Source organism: Oncorhynchus mykiss, chromosome 6 (genome assembly GCF_057628025.1).
Source record: "Oncorhynchus mykiss isolate SJ-2025 chromosome 6, ASM5762802v1, whole genome shotgun sequence".
Classification (NCBI taxonomy): domain Eukaryota; kingdom Metazoa; phylum Chordata; class Actinopteri; order Salmoniformes; family Salmonidae; genus Oncorhynchus; species Oncorhynchus mykiss.
Genome location: NC_143027.1, coordinates 83,955,823 through 83,969,868, shown reverse-complemented (window position 1 = coordinate 83,969,868; position 14,046 = coordinate 83,955,823). Strand labels below are relative to the sequence as shown.

Below are 14,046 nucleotides of genomic sequence, written 5' to 3'. Positions count from 1 at the left end.
AGGAAGAAGTTAAAGTTGTTAGTGAACGGCCTAAATAGTAACCTAGTGGCCTAGCTAGTCTTATTTGCATGACCAGTAAAGCTACCTTTATATGCCTTATATGTTTGAACCTTGAAGCTCTAGTTGTCATGTAATGACAGTCACAAAGGCGTTAATTACAATGCTGCTGTTATGTAGTCATTACGTTGTTACATTGTTACTGAGCAAATAAACGTACACACAGCATACACTTTTGTTGTTAGATTGTTACTGTATTACGGAAGTACAAGGCTACAATGCATCCTTAGCGGAGGTGCAATTATATCGCCTGGGCTCTTATTAATATAATCAATTCTGGGCAATGATACAAGTTTGGTAGTGATATAGAAGCAAAACATTTAGAGGAAGGCAAACAATGGTCTATATACACGTTGCTGAATTGCTGCTTGTCATCAAATATGTGTAGGCTATGGAATGTAGCCTGAGCCTTGTGTGTTGAAAAATACTACTCTAAAAATAGGCCTAAATCTTACGTTTCCTAATGTGCATTCACTCCAGTTCTATTTGCTCTGTTTAGCCTAGGCCTGATGTCTTTTGTATACAGGAACGTTAACTGATTATTGAAACTAACTGTTCTACTGCCAAAACATTTAAGAAATACAGCTTCGATTTTACTGTCATTTCCAATAATAACCACAACAGCAGGCCTCTCTCTCTCTCTCATTGGATATGCACATTTAAGTCTAATGAAGAAATAACTGGGGTGTTAACAGCACCGTGGCTGCATATAGAGTTGCCATGTGAAGAGAAGCATGGAACAGAATGAACAATCAACTGATTATTACCTGGGTGCGTTCCAATAATATTTAATTTCTCCTGAAGAGTACACTCCTTAACTACTTCCCACGAATCTAAAAGCATTGCATTTAAAAAAAAATGTATTTACCAAAGAGCATTATTTTTCATTAAAGCCAGATTACACAATGCATTAATCTCCTCTTATCCCAGTAACAAACCTATTTGTCAGATTATGCGATAGGCTATAATCCATGTTTGTTGTGTTTTGTTGTGAGAGCCAGTGATATTATGATGTCTTTGGGTGGATTGAAGAAGCTACACAGGGAATGCTGCTACTAGACATGGTGGTGCTGCTCCTAAGTAATGATAGGAGAAACCCTGGCTGTCCTCTCCAGCCCTAGCCTCCTGTAGCCAGACACTGTGTCCTGGCTGTCCTCTCCAGCCCTAGCCTCCTGTAGCCAGACACTGTGTCCTGGCTGTCCTCTCCAGCCCTAGCCTCCTGTAGCCAGACACTGTGTCCTGGCTGTCCTCTCCAGCCCTAGCCTCCTGTAGCCAGACACTGTGTCCTGGCTGTCCTCTCCAGCCCTAGCCTCCTGTAGCCAGATGCTGTGTGTCCTGGCTGTCCTCTCCAGCCCTAGCCTCCTGTAGGCAGACGCTGTGTGTCCAGGCTGTCCTCTCCAGCCCTAGCCTCCTGTAGCCAGACACTGTGTTCTCACCTAGAACCGCAGTATGCCATGCTATGTCTGGCTGCCACCTCCTGAGCACTAGTTATTATGCATGTATGAGTTGAAGTGTTGTTTACATACCTCTAGGCTACTTCATGAATGAATTAATTAGTTGGTTGGTTCTTTGCTGGGGTCTGCATTGCAGCTGGGGGTTTTCCAAGACAGAAAAGTAGAAGCTAGTGGAGGAGACAGAGAGGGAAGGATAGGAAAGGGAGGGAGAGGAGAGGGGAAACGCTGGCTTGTATCAAATATTAACAAAACTGCTGGAAGCACTGGGGCAGAGAAGGGGGTTTGTTTAGCATATCCATAACATCTGGCTGATGGAGTGAATGAGTAGACCAGAGAGAGAGAAGGGGTGAGTTGGTAGGCCTGGGAGAAGGAAAGGCACAGAGAGAGAAATTGTGATTTGGCACGCAATGTGCTTCAGCTCACCACCCAGCACGACACGGAGCGCCATATTCAGTCTTTCTGTGTCCTAAAACAGGCTGGATTTAGGCTACATTGAAAACAACAGAAAAGTCACCATGGCATGTTCTTGTGGAGGTTCAGGTACCACATGGCCATGTCAACGCTTTCAGAGTAATATTAATGCAGCTGTAATACAGTCACAATGTCACACAATGTCTAATGCCATGTTCTCATGTGGTACCTTTCTCTGTCCTCTGTTCCAGAGATGGGCAGTGAGTTGCCGGGGCCCGTTACTATGCCGGGGGCGGTGGTGGGGGCGGGCCAAGTGAGGATGGGCGGAGCCATGCCGGGCCGCGGGGGCAAGAGGAGATCCGGAGGGTGAGTACTATTTTATATCTGCATTTTGCCCACAAGGCTATTCCACTGGTGTTCCAGGAGTATTACACCAGTATATCAAGAGTATTCCAGGTTTATCCCAGGACCAAATATCAATAGAATTGCTTCATTATTCCAATGAGCAGAACTTCAGGCATGGATAACAAAAACACAGAGCAAGCACACAGGCCAATATTCCAATGTTGAATTTCAAACGAGCTTTATTAGCAGGACAGAGTAACACGCCAGAGATATACAATGTATGATAGTTTGACATAGTGCCACCGAAAAAAGCAAACAGTAATCTCATATAGCTAGCTGCATGTATGATTAAAAAAACACTCTCAGGTCGAAGACAGAGGGAACAGAAGATTTCGAGACTATTCCACGGTACGTTAACCCCCGGGGTGAAATCGGGACATATTTACCCCATGCCCTGGTATTCTGCCTATACAACAACATACAGAGCATTCGGAAAGTATTCAGACCCCTTTACCTTTTCCACATGTTGTTACATTACAGCCTTATTCTAAAATTGATTAAATTGTGTTTTCCCCCCCCATCAATCTACACACAATACCCCATAATGACAAAGCAGAAACAGGTTGGATGGGGAGCGTCGCTGCACAGATATTTTCTGGTCTTTCCAGAGATGTTAGATCAGGTTCAAGTCCGGGCTCTGGCTGGGCCACTCAAGGACATTCAGAGACTTGTCCCGAAGCCACTCCTGCGTTGTCTTGGCTGTGATCTTAGGGTCGTTTCCTCTAGACGTGACATTTAAGGCCAAAGAGTTCAATCTTGTTTCTCATGATTTCAGTCTTTAGGTGCCTTTCGGCAAACTCCAAGCAGGCTATCCGGTGCCTTTTACTGAGGAGTGGCTACCGTCTGGCCATTCTACCATAAAGGCCTGATTGGTAGAAGATGCAGAGATGGTTGTCCTTCTGGAAGGTTCTGCCATCTCCACAGAGGGTTCTTGGTCACCTCCCTGACCAAGGCCCTTCTCCCCCGGTTGTTCAATTTAGCAGGGCGGCCAGCTCTAGGAAGAGTCTTTTTGGTTCTAAACGTCTTCCATTTAAGAAAGATGGAGGCCACTGTGTTCTTGGGGCCCTTCAATGCTGCAGAATTATTTTGTACCCTTCCCCAGATCGGTGCCCCCCACACAATCCTGTCTCGAAGCTCTACGGGCAATTCCTTCGACCTCATGGCTTAGTTTCTTCTCTGACATGCACTGTCAACTGTGGGAACTTATATAGACAGGTCTGGCCTTTCCAAATCATGTCCAATCAATTGAATTTACCAATCAAGTTGTAGAAACATCTCAAAGATGATCAATGGAAAACATGTGCCTGAGCTCAATTTTATGACTTCTAGCAAAGGGTCTGAATGCTTATGTATAAGGTATTTCTGTTTTCTATTTTAGAGTAAGGCCGTAACAAAATGTGTAAAAGTCAAGGGGTTTGAATACTTTCCGAATGCACTGTATCCATTATACATCTAGCCTACACCAACATGAATAAATAAAAGCCAAAGCCATCCAGGCAATATGGCAACTCGACATGACACGGAAGACAACAGGGACCCGTCTAGGGCATCTTTTATTTACTCCTTACATGAATGTCTGTGGATAGAAAAACTGGAGACATGTAATTTCCAGTAGGAGCCTGACTAAGACGGTCAGCAACACATACTGACACAGAGTAATGATCCTCAATTTTCACTGAGATAGGCTTGATGCTTGTGCTCTGTGGAAGCATGCTGTATGTATACTGTATTACCTCTACTATCACGCATAACCATGCATACTGCATTACCTCTACTATCAGACATAGCCATGCATATTGCATTACTTCTACTATCAGACATAACCATGCATACTGCATTACCTCTACTATCAGACATAACCATGCATAGTGCATTGCCTCTACTATCACACAACCATGCATACTGCATTACTTCTACTATCAGACATAACCGTGCATATTGCATTACCTCTCGTATCAGGCATAACTGCATACTTCATTACCTCTCGTATCAGGCATAACCGTGCATACTGCATTACCTCTCGTATCAGACTTGACCGTGCATACTGCATTACCTCTACTATCAGACATAACCGTGCATACTGCATTACCTCTACTATCAGAAATAACCGTGCATAGTACATTAGCTCTACTAGCAGACATAACCATGCATAGTGCATTACCTCTTGTATCAGGCATAACAGTGCATACTGCGTTACCTCTCCTATCAGACATAACCATGCGTACAACATTACCTCTCCAATCAGACATAAGCATGCATTACAGCCCTCCTATGCATTACAGCCCTCCTATCAGACATAACCATGCATACTACGCTGTGACATGTTAGTCTGTGTAGTTGTTTTCTATTTCCTGATTTCCTTGGTTACTCACCTCCCTATAACTGGAGGAGATTTGAGGTCCCTCCCCTGAGACCTTCTCTCCTCCAATGCGTTTTGAGAAGGAGGCAAGGAGAGAGGACGCGGGGAATCGAGGAAAGAGTTGAGAAAGAACCATTGAATGGGGAAAGCCACACTATTGAGGGACTGCATGTGACAGACAGAGACAGACAGACAAGCAGACAGAGTGATACTTAGGAATACAGAGAGATAGACAAGCAGACAGAGTGATAATTAGGAATACAGAGAGATAGACAAGCAGACAGAGTGATACTTAGGAATAGAGAGAGACAGACAAGCAGACAGAGTGATACTTAGGAATACAGAGACAGACAAGCAGACAGAGTGATACTTAGGAATACAGAGAGATAGACAAGCAGACAGAGTGATAATTAGGAATACAGAGAGATAGACAAGCAGACAGAGTGATACTTAGGAATAGAGAGAGACAGACAAGCAGACAGAGTGATACTTAGGAATACAGAGACAGACAAGCAGACAGAGTGATACTTAGGAATACAGAGGCAGACAGAGTGATACTTGGGAATACAGAGCAGAAGACAAGCAGACAGAGTGATACTTAGGAATACAGAGAGACAGACAAGCAGACAGAGTGATACTTAGGAATGCAGAGAGACAGATAGACAAGCAGACAGTGATACTTAGGAATACAGAGAGGCAGACAGAGTGATACTTAAAAAAAAAAAAACAGGCATTTAACCAGGCAAGTCAGTTAAGAACAAATTCTTATTTTCAATGACGGCCTAGGAACAGTGGGTTAACTGCCTGTTCAGGGGCAGAACGACAGATCTTGTCAGCTCGGGGGTTTGAACTTGCAACCTTGCAACTTTACAACCTTCCGGTTCCTAGTCCAACTCTCTAACCACTAGGCTACCCTGCCGCCCCACTTAGGAATACAGAGACAGACAAATACTCATCAGTCACTTCTACTATTATCAGAAGAATGAGTGGCAGAGAAGATTATTATCACAGACTATAGCATTAAGGTGAAGGATGTAGTTACTCAGCACTCACCTCATGACACTACTCAGTGACTGTGTTCCTTTATACCTCAGTTATAACAGTAACTGGCCCTCTGTTTAACTCTATCTTGGTCCGTCATCAGGTGCGAACTCGACCGGAGGCTGAATTCAGTCAAGCCTAAGAATCATTTACAATCTCAGTCATATATGCTCTAGCTAATCAGTCATCAGATTAAGTGAAATGTACTGGTGTACATTGCTTTGACACACACACACACACACAACAAAGCTTATCTGTTATCAACAGATCGTTGTATCAAGACCAAAAAAATCCGATACCGATTAATCGGCCATATTTTTAAAATGTATTTGTAATAATGACAATTACAACAATACTGAATGAACACTTATTTTAACTTAATATAATACATCAATAAACATCAATTTAGCCTCAAATAAATAATGAAACATGTTCAATTTGGTTTAAATAATGCAAAAACAAAGTGTTGGAGAAGTAAAAGTGCAATATGTGCCATGTAAGAAAGCTAACGTTTCAGTTCCTTTCTCAGAACATGAGAACATATGAAAGCTGGTGGTTACTTTTAACATGAGACTTCAATATTCCAAGGTAAGAAGTTTTAGGTTGTAGTTAATATAGTATTTATAGGACTATTTCTCTCTATACCATTTGTATTTCATATACCTTTGACTATTGGATGTTCTTATAGGCACTATAGTATTGCCAGTGTAACAGTATAGCTTCCGTCCCGCTCCTCGCCCCTACCTGGGCTCGAACCAGGAACACATCGACAACAGCCACCCTCGAAGCAGCGTTACCCATCACTCCACAAATGCCGCAGCCCTTGCAGAGCAAGAGGAATAGCTACTCCAAGTCTCAGAGCGAGTGACGTTTGAAACAGTATTAGCGCACACCCAGCTAACTAGCTAGCCATTTCACATCGGTTACACCAGCCATTAGGCTGATAGGCTTGAAGTCATAAACAGCGTTGTGCTTGCAAAGAGCTGCTGCAAAAACGCACAAAAGTGCTGTTTGAATGAATGCTTACGAGCCTGCTGCTGCCTACCACCGCTCAGTCAGACTGCTCTATCAAATCATAGACTTAATTATAACATATTAACACACAGAAATACGAGCCTTTGGTCATTAATGTGGTCGAATCCGGAAACTATCATTTCGAAAACAAAACATTTATTCTTTCAGTGAAATACGGAACCGTTCGGTATTTTATCTAACTGGTGGCATCCCTAAGTCTAAATATTATTGTTACATTGCACAACCTTCAATGTTATGTCATAATTCTGTAAAATTATGGCAAATTAGTTCGCAATGAGCCAGGCTGCCTCTGGCAGGTATACCCTGACTCTGCGTGCAATGAACGCAAGAGAAATGACACAATTTCACCTGGTTAATATTGCCTGCTAACCTGGATTTCTTTTAGCTAAATATGCAGGTTTTAAAATATATACTTCTGTGTATTGATTTTAAGAAAGGCATTGGTGTTTATGGTTAGGTTCAGTCGTCCAACGATTGTGCTTTTTTCGCAAATGTGCTTTTGTTAAATCATCCCCCAGCGTTGCATCGATTATATGCAACGCAGGACACGCTAGATAAACTAGTAATATCATCAACCATGTGTAGTGTGTAGTGATTATGATTGATTGTTTTTTATAAGATACAATTAATGCTAGCTAGCAAATTACCTTGGCTTCTACTGCATTCGCGTAACAGGCAGGCTCCTCGTGGAGTGCAATGAGAGGCAGGTGGTTAGTGCGTTGGACTAGTTAACTGTAAGGTTGCAAGATTGGTTCCCCCAAGCTGACAAGGTGAAAATCTGTCGTTCTGCCCCTGAATGAGGAAGTTCCTAGGCCGTCATTGAAAATAAGAATGTGTTCTTAACTGACTTGCCTAGTTAAATAAAGGTATAAAAATACAAATAAAATGTTTTTAAAAATCGGCACCCAAAAATACCGATTTCCGATTGTTATGAAAACTTGAAATCGTCCCTAATTAATCGGCCATTCTGATTAATCGGTCGACCTCTAATCAAGACATCACAGGTCAATTCAGTAGTCTGTTAGACACACCGGTGTGAGATGAGATTGAAAAACGCCACTCTGGACGAGTCATCACTAGTGGCATGGCAACCTTTCAACTACAGAGGCGGGATCAGCGGTTTGCACTACCCACGTTTCCTCTATGCTCTGAGCAATACCTACTTGATGGTACTTTTTGAATAATAACAATAGGTTTTATTTCTATAGTGCTGGTCATGTGAAAGGCAAACAACGCAAATTGCTTTACATTACAAAGGCAACGTGTAAAAATAGACATAACACCTCTGGAACAGTTTGTCATTCTGAGGTGTTTGTCCGTTCACTGTGTTGACTCACTTGACTAAAACAGTAAGGCTTTAAAGGTATGATTTCTTCTCATGATCCGTTGTTTCTTGACACACATGTTGTGTGATAAGCAACCTTGAAATGTACTCAAATGCTGCATAAGAAAAGACTCCTCCAGAAATGTGGCCGTAACTTAAGGTTTTTAATGCTCTTTCTGATACTCTTTAATCAAATGTCTCAGTGAAGTTGAGTTGTGGTGTTTTCATCATAACATGTAGACTGCAGGGCCCATTGGCCCTAGTCCAAAAGTGGTGCACTGTAGGGGCAAAGTATGCCATTTGAGACTCGGTCTTAGTGTCAAGGGACGCAGAGGAAATTGATTCATTTATCTGTTTGGCAGTGACTATGCATTTCACAATTTCTGTTGTTGTTGCACCAGGTCCTTGAACAGGGGAGGAAATAAGCATTCTCATTGTTCAAGAGGAACAGGGAGGAAATAAGCATTCTCAATGTTCAGGAGGAACAGGGGAGGAAATAATCATTCTCATTGTTCAGGAGGAACAGGGAGGAAATAAGCATTCTCATTGTTCAGGAGGAACAGGGAGGAAATAAGCATTCTCATTGTTCAGGAGGAACAGGGAGGAAATAAGCATTCTCATTGTTCAGGAGGAACAGGGAGGAAATGAGCATTCTCATTGTTCAGGAGGAACAGGGAGGAAATAAGCATTCTCATTGTTCAGGAGGAACAGGGGAGGAAATAAGCATTCTCATTGTTCAGGAGGAACTGAGGAGGAAATAAGCATTCTCATTGTTCAGGAGGAACAGGGGAGGAAATAAGCATTCTCATTGTTCAGGAGGAACAGGGAGGAAATAAGCATTCTCATTGTTCAGGAGGAACAGGGGAGGAAATAAGCATTCTCATTGTTCAGGGGGAACAGGGAGGAAATAAGCATTCTCATTGTTCAGGAGGAACAGGGGAGGAAATAAGCATTCTCATTGTTCAGGGGGAACAGGGAGGAAATAAGCATTCTCATTGTTCAAGAGGAACAGGGAGGAAATAAGCATTCTCATTGTTCAGGAGGAACAGGGAGGAAATAAGCATTCTCATTGTTCAGGGGGAACAGGGAGGAAATAAGCATTCTCATTGTTCAGGAGGAACAGGGGAGGAAATAAGCATTCTCATTGTTCAGGAGGAACAGGGAGGAAATAAGCATTCTCATTGTTCAGGAGGAACAGGGAGGAAATAAGCATTCTCATTGTTCAGGAGGAACAGGGAGGAAATAAGCATTCTCATTGTTCAGGAGGAACAGGGGAGGAAATAAGCATTCTCATTGTTCAGGAGGAACTGAGGAGGAAATAAGCATTCTCATTGTTCAGGAGGAACAGGGGAGGAAATAAGCATTCTCATTGTTCAGGAGGAACAGGGAGGAAATAAGCATTCTCATTGTTCAGGAGGAACAGGGGAGGAAATAAGCATTCTCATTGTTCAGGGGGAACAGGGAGGAAATAAGCATTCTCATTGTTCAGGAGGAACAGGGGAGGAAATAAGCATTCTCATTGTTCAGGGGGAACAGGGAGGAAATAAGCATTCTCATTGTTCAAGAGGAACAGGGAGGAAATAAGCATTCTCATTGTTCAGGAGGAACAGGGAGGAAATAAGCATTCTCATTGTTCAGGGGGAACAGGGAGGAAATAAGCATTCTCATTGTTCAGGAGGAACAGGGGAGGAAATAAGCATTCTCATTGTTCAGGAGGAACAGGGAGGAAATAAGCATTCTCATTGTTCAGGAGGAACAGGGAGGAAATAAGCATTCTCATTGTTCAGGAGGAACAGGGAGGAAATAAGCATTCTCATTGTTCAGGAGGAACAGGGGAGGAAATAAGCATTCTCATTGTTCAGGAGGAACTGAGGAGGAAATAAGCATTCTCATTGTTCAGGAGGAACAGGGGAGGAAATAAGCATTCTCATTGTTCAGGAGGAACAGGGAGGAAATAAGCATTCTCATTGTTCAGGAGGAACAGGAGAGGAAATAAGCATTCTCATTGTTCAGGGGGAACAGGGAGGAAATAAGCATTCTCATTGTTCAGGAGGAACAGGGGAGGAAATAAGCATTCTCATTGTTCAGGGGGAACAGGGAGGAAATAAGCATTCTCATTGTTCAAGAGGAACAGGGAGGAAATAAGCATTCTCATTGTTCAGGAGGAACAGGGAAGAAAATAAGCATTCTCATTGTTCAAGAGGAACAGGGAGGAAATAAGCATTCTCATTGTTCAGGAGGAACAGGGAGGAAATAAGCATTCTCATTGTTCAGGAGGAACAGGGAGGAAATAAGCATTCTCATTGTTCAGGAGGAACAGGGAGGAAATAAGCATTCTCATTGTTCAGGAGGAACAGGGAGGAAATAAGCATTCTCATTGTTCAGGAGGAACAGGGGAGGAAATAAGCATTCTCGTTGTTCAGGAGGAACTGAGGAGGAAATAAGCATTCTCATTGTTCAGGAGGAACAGGGGAGGAAATAAGCATTCTCATTGTTCAGGAGGAACAGGGAGGAAATAAGCATTCTCATTGTTCAGGAGGAACAGGGGAGGAAATAAGCATTCTCATTGTTCAGGGGGAACAGGGAGGAAATAAGCATTCTCATTGTTCAGGAGGAACAGGGGAGGAAATAAGCATTCTCATTGTTCAGGGGGAACAGGGAGGAAATAAGCATTCTCATTGTTCAAGAGGAACAGGGAGGAAATAAGCATTCTCATTGTTCAGGAGGAACAGGGAAGAAAATAAGCATTCTCATTGTTCAAGAGGAACAGGGAGGAAATAAGCATTCTCATTGTTCAGGAGGAACAGGGAGGAAATAAGCATTCTCATTGTTCAGGAGGAACAGGGAGGAAATAAGCATTCTCATTGTTCAGGAGGAACAGGGAGGAAATAAGCATTCTCATTGTTCAGGAGGAACAGGGAGGAAATAAGCATTCTCATTGTTCAGGAGGAACAGGGAGGAAATAAGCATTCTCATTGTTCAGGAGGAACAGGGGAGGAAATAAGCATTCTCATTGTTCAGGAGGAACATGGGAGGAAATTAGCATTCTCATTGTTCAGGAGGAACAGGGGAGGAAATAAGCATTCTCATTGTTCAGGGGGAACAGGGAGGAAATAAGCATTCTAATCATTCATTAGGAACATGGGAGGAAATGAGCATTCTCATTGTTCAGGAGGAACAGGGAGGAAATACACATTCTCATTGTTCAGGAGGAACAGGGGAGGAAATAGGCATTCTCATTGTTCAGGAGGAACAAGGGAGGAAATAAGCATTCTCATTGTTCAGGAGGAACAGGGGAGGAAATAAGCATTCTCATTGTTCAGGAGGAACAGGGGAGGAAATAAGCATTCTCATTGTTCAGGAGGAACAGGGGAGGAAATAAGCATTCTCATTGTTCAGGGGGAACAGGGGAGGAAATAAGCATTCTCATTGTTCAGGAGGAACTAAAAATATAAGCATACAGCCATAAAACAATGGCAACACACACATATGGACAGTTTGCACACACACACACACACCCTAGACTAGATGAGTAACTGTTTTGGTCTTTGATTGCAGGATGGACTTTGATGACGAGGATGGGGAAGGACCAAGTAAATTTTCAAGGTGAGAATGGCCCACTGATATTTCCATGTAATAAGTATCACACATTGTTATAACAAATTACTCTTTCTATGAGAATCAGTCAAGTTCTAGACTTGAAGTTGTTGCTATGAGTGGTTAATATACAGAATTCCATATTTTGTACAATCATTCCTTGTTGTCATCTTATTGCTATGGACATTCAATCACATTTACCAAACCCATTGTTTCATATTTTCAAGCGTTTTAACATTTTTGATCTGTTAAACGTTTTTTGTTCCTCAAAAGCAGCTTCAGCTGTCGTTCCACCCACAGGCATTCTCTCACGTGTTGTTTTTCTCCAACGTGTGGTTTTTCCTCTGTTCTGTGTTTATCAGATTTATCCAGAGTTCTCTGGCAGCAGTGGTCTGTTAGTGGAGTGGAGACAATGCCCTCTGCTGGGGAGAAGATAAACTACAACAGCATGTTGTATATAATGAGAAACACACTACTACCTTTACCACATTGCTAACTCTCTCATTTTAAAATTGATGAGAAGAGCCTACCAAACAACCAGAGCCTTTTGACCAAAAATACCACATTTATAAATAGTGGGCTTTGTTGCAGACATCCAGCATGCCACAGTTTATTATAAAAAGTGTTCTCACACACCTTCTGAAAGTCTCTTGTTACTCCATACCTCACCAGGCCACAGGAAGTCCTATTTTTCAAGTTCTCTCCCTGTCTAGTCCACTCGAGAGTACCGATCCCATAGGGCTCTGGTCAAAAGTTGTGCACTACATAGGGAATAGTTAGCACTTTTACAGCCACTTAATACAACGCATGCCCATTTTCTGCTGTTACACCCATTACCTGTCCTGTGCATGTTGCTCTCATCAAAATATCTAACACTTTTTAAAGCCCATAAATAGCATGTGTATCATTCTAATTGTACATGTGTTATCCCATATTCAGGCTACCGTGTTCAGGTTACTGTGTTAGGGTGTGTTCAGGCTACCGTGTTCAGGGTGTGTTCTGGCTACTGTGTTCAGGCTATGGTTATCAGGCTACTACTCTGTTAGGGTGTGTCAGGCTACCGTGTTCAGGCTACCATGTTAGTGTGGTCAGGCTACCGTGTTTAGACTACGGTTAGCAGGCTACTGTGCTAAGGCTACTGTGCTAAGGCTACTGTGCTAAGGCTACTGTGCTAAGGCTACTGTGATCAGGGTACTGTGATCAGGGTACTGTGTTAGGGTGTGGTCAGGCTACCGTGTTCAGGCTACGGTTATCAGTCTAGTGTGTCAGGCCACTGTTCTCAGGCTACTGTGGTCAGGCTACTGTGTTTAGACAATGGTTATCAGTCTACTGTGTCAGGCTACTGTTCTCAGGATACTGTGTTCAGGCTACTGTGCTAGTGTGGTCAGTCTACCGTGTTTAGACTATGGTTATCATTCTACTGTGTTAGGGTGTGGTCAGGCTACTGTGTTCAGGCTACCGTGGTCATGCTACTGTGTTAGGGTGTGGTCAAGCTACCGTGTTCAGGCTACCGTGGTCATGCTACTGTGTTCAGGTGTTTGCGTCTCAGCGAGTGGTGTCCCAGGTGTTACATGCTGTGTTTCTTCTCTGCTCCTCTCTCTAGGTATGATGATGATGATCAGATACCTGGTGATGATAAGGAGAGATATGCCAGGTAGGCCTGGCCTGCTAGAGCTCCATAGGATTTCACTGACTCACCCCACCTCCCAGGGCTTGACTAAAACACTTACCTAACGTTTACAGCGGTGTCAGGTTACACCTGCTCTTTTCACCAGTGAATAAAACATGGAAATATCAGGTGTAAACTTAATTTCAAACAGTGCAGCCAAGCGCTGAGTGAACTTGACCCACAGAGATGTGGAGACTTGGATAGAATACGGTCAAAAGGAAAGCCTGAATGCCCAGGGACTTTAAATGAAAAGCCTAAATTCCCAGGGATTTCAGATGGAAAGCCTAAATGCCCAGGGATTTCAGATGGAAAGCCTAAATGCCCAGGGATTTCAGATGGAAAGCCTAAATTCCCAGGGATTTCAGATGGAAAGCCTAAATGCCCAGGGATGTCAGATGGAAAGCCTAAATTCTCAGGGATTTCAGATGGAAAGCCTAAATGCCCAGGGATTTCAGATGGAAAGCCTAAATGCCCAGGGATTTCAAATGGAAAGCCTAAATTCCCATGGATTTCAGATGGAAAGCCTAAATGCCCAGGGATTTCAGATGGAAAGCCTAAATTCCCAGGGATTTCAGATGGAAAGCCTAAATTCCCAGGGATTTCAAATGGAAAGCCTAAATTCCCAGGGATTTCAGATGGAAAGCCTAAATTCCCAGGGATTTCAGATGGAAAGCCTAAATGCCCAGGGACTTCA

The 14,046-nt window shown here is 43.0% G+C and overlaps 1 protein-coding gene across 8 annotated transcripts in view; it reads left to right on the top strand.

Annotated features, from left to right (window-relative positions):
* Window positions 1–14,046, top strand: part of LOC110526723 (aryl-hydrocarbon receptor nuclear translocator 2) — a 123,191-nt gene that overhangs the window by 1,081 nt on the left and 108,064 nt on the right. For 4 of the 8 annotated variants that reach the window (XM_090239156.1, XM_090239154.1, XM_090239155.1 and 1 more), the window contains exons 2-4: window positions 2,174–2,288; window positions 11,645–11,692; window positions 13,287–13,337. In XM_090239156.1, coding sequence (XP_090095282.1) covers window positions 2,174–2,288; window positions 11,645–11,692; window positions 13,287–13,337 — 214 coding nt within the window. The remainder of the gene's footprint in view (window positions 1–2,173; window positions 2,289–11,644; window positions 11,693–13,286; window positions 13,338–14,046) is intronic. The other 4 variants (XM_090239159.1, XM_090239160.1, XM_090239157.1 and 1 more) reach the window with 1 other exon arrangement.